The sequence below is a fragment of the Anarhichas minor genome, unplaced genomic scaffold (genome assembly GCF_050575085.1).
Source record: "Anarhichas minor isolate MPS153535 unplaced genomic scaffold, ASM5057508v1 ptg000012l, whole genome shotgun sequence".
Taxonomy (NCBI): domain Eukaryota; kingdom Metazoa; phylum Chordata; class Actinopteri; order Perciformes; family Anarhichadidae; genus Anarhichas; species Anarhichas minor.
In genome coordinates, this window is record NW_027466458.1 from 3859487 (window position 1) to 3869039 (window position 9553).

Below are 9553 nucleotides of genomic sequence, written 5' to 3' on the forward strand. Positions count from 1 at the left end.
ATGGCCAGGTTTATCCATAAAGAGCAATCTGAGATCACTATGGACTACGTGAATCTACCTGAGGCCAGGAGCGACGCCGCAGTGTCTGGTGTGACAGAAAACATTTTAATAATATGGATAAAGATCTTAATGGATAATTCAGAATTTCAAGAACATTTCAGTGTGGAAAAGCTGAGGAAAAATCCATTTCTTTGTATTTTTGAGTTCACATTTTCACAAATATTATCTGTCGGCTTCTGAGACGTCAGTTTGTTGAGTTATTTTTACACTAAAAGCCATTTACAGGCTGTGTTTTTGTTTGAACTTGTTTAATGGACATGGTTCACCTTCAAGTACATAATGGTTTATGGAGCGACCTGACTATGGCCTGCGCACATCCTCACATACAGTCCACCCAAACTGCCAACAGAGCTCAAATTATCCAGATAACTACAGGCACTTATGTTGTGTGTATGTAGTCACCAATCCGTCAAGCTCCTGAAGTTCGCAGATGACACCACCCTCATTGGACTCATCTCTGGTGGGGATGAGTCCACCTACAGGTGGGAGACTGACCATCTGGTGACCTGGTGCGGTCTGAACAACCTAGAGCTCAACGCTCTAAAGACAGTGGAGATGGTTGTGGATTTCAGGAAGAACGTAGCCCCACCAGCCCCTATCACTGTGTGTGACTCCCCCGTCGACGTGGTGGAGTCCTTCCGCTTCCTGGGCTCCATCATAACCCAGGACCTCAAGTTGGAGCTGAACATCAGCTCCATCACCAAGAAGGCTCAGCAGAGGATGTACTTCCTGAGGCAGCTGAAGAAATTCAACCTGCCAAAGACAATGATGGTGCATTTCTACACAGCCATCATTGAGTCCATCCTCTGCTCCTCCATCACGGTCTGGCACGCTGCAGCCACTGCCAAGGACAAGGGTAGGCTGCAGCGCATCATTCGCTCTGCTGAGAGGGTGATTGGCTGCAATCTGCCATCCCTCCAGGACCTGTTCGCTTCAAGGACCCTGAAGCGAGCACGTAAGATTGTAGCCGACCCCTCTCACCCTGACATGATCTGTTTGTGCCCCTTCCATCTGGCAGGTGTAACCGGTTGTATATGGACCCAAATGCAACACACAAGATTCCAGGGATCTTTGGCTTTATTACAAACTTCCAGATACAGCAGGCAGAGTTAATCAGAGTCAGGATCAGAAGGCTGGTGGGTTTACCGGGAGTCAGGCAAGGCAGGTAGAACAGGGGCAGGCAACAGGCGATTAATCCGTGGGAGCGTGCTGGAGAGTCTGGCATGGAAAACCAAAGAACAATCTGGCAAATGTGTCTGGGAGGCAGGAGTCTATATTGGGGCTTGATTACTGATCAGAGGCAGGTGAGTGAACAGGTGAAGGGAGTTTAGACTGATGAGGAGGGAGTGACTGACAAGAAGAGTGAGGAGGGTGTGGAGCTGAACTGTGACAGCAGGAGGCTGCAGTCCATCAGAACCAAGACCTCACGCCACACAAACAGTTTCTTCCCGTCCGCAGTCGGGCTCATTAACAAAGCCCGGGTCCCCCACTGACTCTGTCATCCCCAGGACATTTCCTTCTGGTCTCTCCCCTGCACATCCCTGTTTCTTTATTTCAACACACTCATCACTTTTAACTTTTCACTTACACTTCACTTGTTTTACAGTCCTGATGTTGTGCACTTTATTCTGTATTTTATATTTTATTGTAAATTTTTACATGTTTCTATTTCTTGCACTGTGCTGATTGTGATAGTTTAATGTTATTGTTTATTGTTAAATGTTAAATGTCCTTACAGGCTACACTCTGCGTTCACTAAATCAACAGCACAATACAGTGGACAAACAAATATCAGTGCCAACAGCAACATTGTGAACACAAAAATGACTTTGACTATATCACGAACTGTATTGCATCAAACAATGCACCGATTAATCGAAAAGTTGATTATTGCTGTGTACATGGATACGTTCATATTAAACAGCATGTAGTCAACTACTGTTGCTAACACACTCTCATCGGCCCAGGTTTATTTATTTATTTATTAATTTCTTGGATACGGTCATTATATTGCCTTCATTTTTATTTTGAAATATTCTTCTTTCCGGGTTACCTGTTGTGCTTTTCAAAAACGAAACTCGGCTCGTTATTTGACTTTGGTTCTGTGGTTTTTCTGTTTTTGAATTCAGAAACCAAAAACGGAAATACGACGGCCCATTTCCGTTTTCGGTTTGAGACGAAAAACGAGAAAACCATGGTATTTCCGTATTGTCGTCTTTTCGACTGAACGGTAAAACAGACTATCAAAACGTACACGGACCCATTGTTATTGCATTTTTAGACAAATCCAATTCCCATCTAGTCAAACATAGTTTAAAGCAGTGGTTCCCAAACTTTTTCTGTCAAGACCCCCTTTGATGATATAGGAACATTGGACGACCCCCCCCCCCCCCGCAACCCGACCCCAAATTTGTCTTGGTTTTTAATGAATTGCATTATAATGCATGAACTGTATAAAATATTTTTGCGCTTTAGACCAGTCACAAATCTGTCCATCTTTGTACATACTTCCTTCTCTTATCTTTATCTTTCTCTGTCGCTCCGTATCTTTCTCGCTCTGTGTCGCTGTGTGTCTCTCTCTCGTTCGCGCTCCCTCACTCTCTCTCTCCCTCGCTCGTTCGCGCTCTCTCGCTCGGGCGCGCGCTCGCTCTCGCTCTCGCTGGTTTTGCCACAGTCGGTCTGTGACATGAGCCGCTCTGGTGGCGTGGTTGGAACACAGTGCATGTCACGTCGGTTATTTTATATTGTTTTACCGGTGTATGTGTGCGTCTGTGTGTGTGGGTTGGTGATGAAGCCGCGACCCCCCTGTAGTACCACCGCGCCCCCCCTAGGGGTCGCGACCCCCACTTTGGGAACCACTGGTTTAAAGGAACATGAGATTCTGCCACAGGATTTAAAACGATATGTCAGCCAGTTCAGTTCTAAAGTTGCATGCTTTTAAAGTCTGTCGCCTGATAAGTCCACCTTCTGACGAGTCTTTGACGGTGAAAGTGAGTGATATAGTGAGTTTGATTCCTCCAAATTAAAGTTGAGTTGGTTTCCATACTTAACAAAGTCTATATAAGTGATTGTGAAGATGCAGGGTGAACACCTCTGGAGATGCTTCTCCATTTTGGTGAAACGTTCTACTTGGTTTGATAAAGCAGCTCACAATCTTATAAATATATAAGTAAATAAATACTTAAATGCCAAGGTACCATTCTCGTATGTTTTCATAGACTTTATGAAACTGTCCCACAAACCAATTAAACACCTTGAGTGTGATCTGAGATTGAGATGAAGCACTTATCTTCACTTGTTTTACTGTAATCTAATACATCAAGAAGAATTCCTGTATTTCACACAATACATGAATCAATATAACATATTTAAGGGAAAAGCAGAACATCTTTACATTTGTGAAGCATTCTTTGCATGCAAAATTATAAATATTATCTTATATTCAGCTGGAGTTACATTTATGTTTTGACAATGCATCACATTAAGTTTGTTTTATGTAAAATATTAACAGTCGTGGGTCAGAACCAAGATGCAGCAGTTTCTACACGAGGCCGAGTTTGGTGCTACGAGTTTTCAGTGATCCCGAAAATATTTTACATTTTTATAAATACTGTATAGATCCCATATTTGTGGACTTTAACAAAAAATATATTCACCTACAAAAGAGTTTGTTTTCTCCATTTTCATGATTCTGTAACTTCTCTTTTCACAGTTTCTTTTGTGCTGTTTTTTAATAAAAAATCCTTTTGTGACTCGTTTATATTTTGATGAATGAATTATTAAAGTGAGGACATTAAACATCATTAATCTTTCTTTACGTGAAGAAAAAAACAGATTGGTGATTGTTGTAAAGATTAAACAGTGAAATATATATATATATATATATAAACACATACATATATATATACACACACAATAAAAAAAGTCCAAGCACAAGTTGTTGTGAATTTGATCGACTGTGAATTTGCACCACTGAAACAAAAATATCAACCGGTTTCTTGCATATTATGTGATTATGTGATTGAACACCACCTGACCATCCAACGGATAACTAATTAATTTACCAACATGTCCACGTCTAATAATAAACCATTTGTCTTCTAATGTGAGTGAGATGATTCCCTGGCATTAATCAAGGGGAGAAGAGGAATACTAAAAAAATCTAATTTAGCCTCTGGGACAATAAATGGCTAATGAAGTTTTGCGACTGAAATTAATCAATAAGCCATCATGGAATGATTCGGATGTGGTACATCTCCAAGAGTTTGGGCTTTTAATTAAAACAAAAATGCACTGACAGCCTTTATGAAACTATACTTCAACAGAGTTCACTTTTTTAAACTTGGGTAACAGTTTACCTGGTTGTGTGGAAAAGCAGAAGATTATTTACCATTACATTATGGTGCAATGACGGACTAATGATTAATGAAGTCCGTGCTGCAGCTTAATACTGGCCTTCTGACCATGTCTGTCTTTCAGTCTACAAATAGATAGAATGATGGATGTTTTAAATTTGACATTCAAGATATTTGGAAAAACCAAAATGGAAAGCCCCGTCACGCAGCTGCAACTAATAGGTCAACTGGGTAAAGTTGATCACCTGAAATATTTCACACCACCGTCAGTTTCCTGATTATGTGAGAAAGATATCATCAACAGAAACTGCCTCTGAGTTATTCTGTGCACAGTTCAGAACGATGCATTTCAAAAGCATGCTCTGCAGACTCTGATGGCTCCAGGCACCACAGGGCCAAACTGCACCACCGGGACAGCTGAACATCATAGATGAACTGCTATGATGAATGTCTATGTGAATGTAGAGGGACCATCAGGACATCCCAGCAAGATGGAAAGGGACAGAATAATGTCTAAAAAATATTTATGGAAATGTGTTGATCCACACTCCTGGGCCAAACAGAAGTGGACCTGCATTCTCAGGTAATAAACACATTACATGTAAAAAAAAATGTACACATGGGCACACACATACAGAAATGAAAAGAAAATTAAAAAAACTTGTCTTAAAGGAATACAAAAACCAAAAGATGTTTGTGAGAGACAATAATGTGGAAAGAGTCAAGCAGCAAGGGACTATTAACACCCAGTGCATGAAGAAAATTCATACACATATGAAATTGTATACTTGAATATAAATTATGTCAACTCATACAAAAAATATATAGGTTCCATGCTTTTGCATAGTTGCATTTCAATGGGTGACTTTTGCTCATTTGACCACCATTAAACACCAACACAATTCCCCCTACTTGTGTGAACACTACTGTATCCAGGCATCCTTTTGAATTCTGGTGTGTTGTATTATGAGAAGCGACAATACAAAGGCTGACTTGACTTTATCTTATTTGACACTGGAATACAAACAAGCAAATGACAAATGTTGCATTGACCCTTCAGGTGTTGAAGGTGTGAAGAAGAGTTCCTGCAGAGCTGCTGCAGTGGTTCTGGGTCTGCTGTGTCTCCTCCTTCTGACTGGACTCATAACTTCAGTTTGCCTGTGTGAGTATTTTGTTAGCATGCTGATGAAGCCCTGAGATGAAAATACTGGTTGACAGTGTCTCTTTATTTGTTTGTTTATGTGTCAAACACAGACAGCAAAGGCAACTCTGAGCGGGAAATGGAGATGGTCCTGTTACAGACCAGTTACACCAACCTGACTAAAGAAAGAGACCATTTACAGACCAGTTACACCAACCTGACTAAAGAAAGAGACCAGTTACAGACCAGTAACACCAACCTGACTAAAGAAAGAGATCAGTTCCAAAAAACCCTGCCCAAAAGGAAAAAGCCCCCAAAGAGACCCTCAAGGTAAACAGAGAACTTAGTACTGAGGAAACTGCTGTGGAATTGCTGGCTGTTGTAAATCGCTGTTACCCAGAGATCCCATCAATCATCATTTGCTCTCAACTACTCTCAACAGCAAAAAAAGGGTCACCGTGTCGCCTGGAAAGAGGTCCAGAGGCCAATAACCGGGAGTCAGTGATTGGCTGGAGAAAGATCAAGGACACCCACATCCGACCGACCGATACCCTCTTTGAACAGGGACAGGGATAACCGCTTCACACCCATATTACAAACAAACTACGTGATAACAACTGAACTATCTCCGCTACAACTGCTGGGCTTCCTCTGCTGAGGAAGTCCACGAAGTGTGGTTTAACAACAAGATGTTGGCCATTGTGTCATGTGTTTCAGACAGGTTAGCTGTTGTTGCGTATACATTTCAGAAAGGTGAGGAATAGAATTGTCAGAAACTCCTGGTTAAAAGCAGGACACCCAACAGGTCTATGTTGTTTAAACTGATGTGCTTTAGGCCAAACATGCTCTGATAGTTTGCAAATAATTGCAAATTGATTATTTTATGACACAATGGCTCTTATGATATTACAGCATTTATTATAGGTTGATAGTTGAAGGTTTAATTGTGGGCAGAAGGACTGTGATCATAGATAAATCCAGAGTTATAATCGCAGTGTTTTGTTTATGATGAACAAATGCAAATGAGCCCTTTTTTTTAACATTTTGTGAAATTCTGTTTAAATAAAGAATTTTGAAAAATAATTTACACTATGGACACTCCATGTGTTGTTTAGTGCAGCTTTTTTGTTTCAAAACCTTTCAGGGGAACTAACATACATTGGTTTCTCAATTTTTTTGTGATCTGAACATGACCACAATCTTATGTTTGTTATGTATTATGACGATCAAGAGATTTTCTGAGAATCCCACTGTCTCTAGATTGTTATTAAAGAACTCATTGTGAATTGACCAGTAAAATGATATGATGCAATTAAAGGTTTGAAACTTTGATACAGTCACGCTTTTTTTTTTTTGAAGAAAAAGTGAACAGAGTAGTGTGAATTTCAACGTTTTGTGCAGATCATTGTCACAAAGCACCTGCAATATGATCGTGTGTGCCTCCTGCTGACCTCTTGATTTTTTTCCCCACTTCATTTTAATAGGCGGAGGAAACCGTCGTGAATTTGCAAGAAAGATAGCAAAGACAGAATGAAGAAGTGTGAGCGGCGATAATAATAACTTGCTGTGAGAGCGTTGCTTAATATGGTAAGCAGATTCATGTCTTCACAAGAGAAGAAGGAGGAGCAGCCTACAGAATAGTGCAGCTATTACACTTCTTTGTCAAATATTTAGAGGTGTGTCTTGAAAGAGGAGGCAGAAATGACTTTGGACGCTTCATCCAGGAGTAAGTAACTTTAATGTTTTCTGACAGCATCATACTTTCTGTATCTTGTTCTATTTGGGTGTAGAATTTTTTTCAGAATCAGGCGGGGGTTCTGCCTCAGAAAACAAAAACAATCAGGCAACAAACTACATGTGAATACAAATTTGTAATCAATTGAATACAGAGACAGTGTACAAAAAGTGAAATAAACATCACGCCTGCTGCCTGATCATAATAATGTTGCATGAGTCTTTCTGATTTCTGCACACAGAGGAAAAACTCTACACACTGGTTGCTGTGAGCTTCGGACTACTGTGCATCCTACAGGCTGCTGCCAACATTGGACTGCGTCTTTCTCTCTGTGAGTGATTTTACATTTTCTCTCTTATTTCACCCTGTGCCTCCTGTGACCTATATTTAAATATATAATGGACCGAAGCAGTTACCGTGTAACCGACTCAGGTTTAGAAGTAATGCATTGAAAACAGATCAGATTAACTAATCCCCCGACCAAACGCACACATAGTGTGTTTAAAAGTGGAACTAACACAAGGGTGGGGATCTCTTCACATGCTACCATAACCTCGGTGATAATACAGTGGCAAAAGCGTATCTTTCTGGGCTTTCAGACAGTTCCAGTGCAAGGACGCCAGATTTTGAGGCCATTATCAAAAATCTGACTGAAGAGGGAGAAGATTTAAAGAGGAAGCTGAGCACCTTTGGTCAGTATGAAGATGAACCTGAATAAACCTTTATGACATGGAAAGAAAAAAAATACAAAATACTTCACTTTGACTAAAATGTGAACATTTATTTTTTATTATTCGTTATCCTCAGCAGATCACTACCTCGAATCTAATCACAACTCCTGGCAAGAGAGAGATATTAAGGTTGTCTTTGTTGTTATCCATAACAGATCGCTATTTAGAAGGCTGGGTCTATTTACGTCCCAGTTTCTATTACATTTCTTCTTCTGAGAAATCTTGGCAGGAAAGCAGAGATGACTGTCTGCAAAGAGGTGCAGACCTGATGATCATCAACAGCAAAGAAGAGCAGGTGTGTAAAGTGAAATATGCCTGTCAGAGACATGAGAGAAAAAGTGTGAGATCAGATCAATGCTCACTGAGATGGAGGGTGGCTGAAATTGATTATATTTCAGTTATGTTTGGTAATGTTTTTATTTTACTGTACACAAGGAATTTGCAAGACAATTCAAACGGCTCACGTGGATTGGATTTACTGACAGAGAGACAGAAGGGGTGTGGAAATGGGTGGATGGGACTGCACTGAAAACAAGGTTCATAATTTACTTTTTTTCCTTGTTTAATTAAATCAATCGTTAATAATCTAATATTGCTATATTAGGGCAATATTACCGAATACAATGGTAGCCATCTTCATAAACCCTTCAGCCAGAAGTGGCAGCACTCCACCGAGTGAGGAAGAGATCCTGCGCCACCTTTTGATTTTTTTGTATGTTGTTGATATATTCTAGAGTTGGAAGTTATGGATCACTTGGCTTTTTGTTTTTAAGCAAAGCAAACAGCTCACTGTTCAAAGGCACTTCAGTTCAGTAATATATTTATGACTTTCTTCATGGGCTGAAGCATTTGGCCTTTTTTTGTGGTTTCTTTGGTTGTGTTTTCTGTTAAAAAATGTATTGTTTGTTGTTTAGTTTCAGCTACTGGCACAATGGGGAGCCCAATAGCTATCAATCTAAAGAGGAAGACTGTGGAGAAATCAAGTACTATGAAGAAGAAAACAGCTGGAATGATGAACAATGTAATAACAAAAACTTCTGGATCTGTGAAAAGGTGGTGGCTCAATAACTTTGTATCCAAACCCACCAGACTGTTAATCATGAATGTGCTCATCATAGACACAAACACGTCACCGTAATAAAAGCACGGATGTGAATATTAACATTAATGATGGCTGCATTCCATTTAGTTTTGACATGTCAAGGAAAACCATATGTGTAAATAATAACAAGTAATAACCATAACAATTAATCATGGTTGTTTTTCTAAAACATATACTATAAAAAAAAGCCTGTACCAGTCTGCTGTGTACACTGTAGGGTACATAAATGGCATTTAGAGGCGACTGGCTACCTTTTGAAGGTGACTGTATAAATCAAATGTGAATTCCCATTTTGAATCTATACTATTGTGGTTGATTGCAAATAAGAAATAAAAAATAATATAGAAAACACTGTGAAGATGTGGTCCAAATTAATACTGAATTCAATTCATCGTAAAAATAAAAAAACATTTTGCTTATATGTTTGAT

The 9553-nt window shown here is 39.8% G+C and overlaps 1 protein-coding gene across 1 annotated transcript; it reads left to right on the forward strand.

Annotated features, from left to right (window-relative positions):
- On the forward strand, nucleotides 1-9485 carry LOC142948702 (hepatic lectin-like). Its single transcript, XM_076090837.1, has 9 exons — nucleotides 1-88; nucleotides 5476-5577; nucleotides 5670-5886; nucleotides 6274-6277; nucleotides 7535-7622; nucleotides 7891-7983; nucleotides 8178-8317; nucleotides 8458-8558; nucleotides 8937-9485. The coding sequence occupies exons 1-9, from the start codon at nucleotides 1-3 to the stop codon at nucleotides 9088-9090; spliced, it is 987 nt and encodes a 328-aa protein (XP_075946952.1). The 3' UTR covers nucleotides 9091-9485.
- The last annotated feature ends 68 nt before the right edge of the window (nucleotides 9486-9553 follow it).

What these genes read in the sequence shown, in the direction of transcription:
- LOC142948702 (XM_076090837.1), top strand. Translation starts at nt 1, where the DNA reads ATGGCCAGGTTTATCCATAAAGAGCAATCTGAGATCACTATGGACTAC. An exon ending in GAGGAAGCTGAGCACCTTTG is followed by an intron (nt 7,984 to 8,177) that starts GTCAGTATGAAG and finishes TATCCATAACAG; the next exon opens with ATCGCTATTTAGAAGGCTGG. An exon ending in TCAACAGCAAAGAAGAGCAG is followed by an intron (nt 8,318 to 8,457) that starts GTGTGTAAAGTG and finishes ACTGTACACAAG; the next exon opens with GAATTTGCAAGACAATTCAA.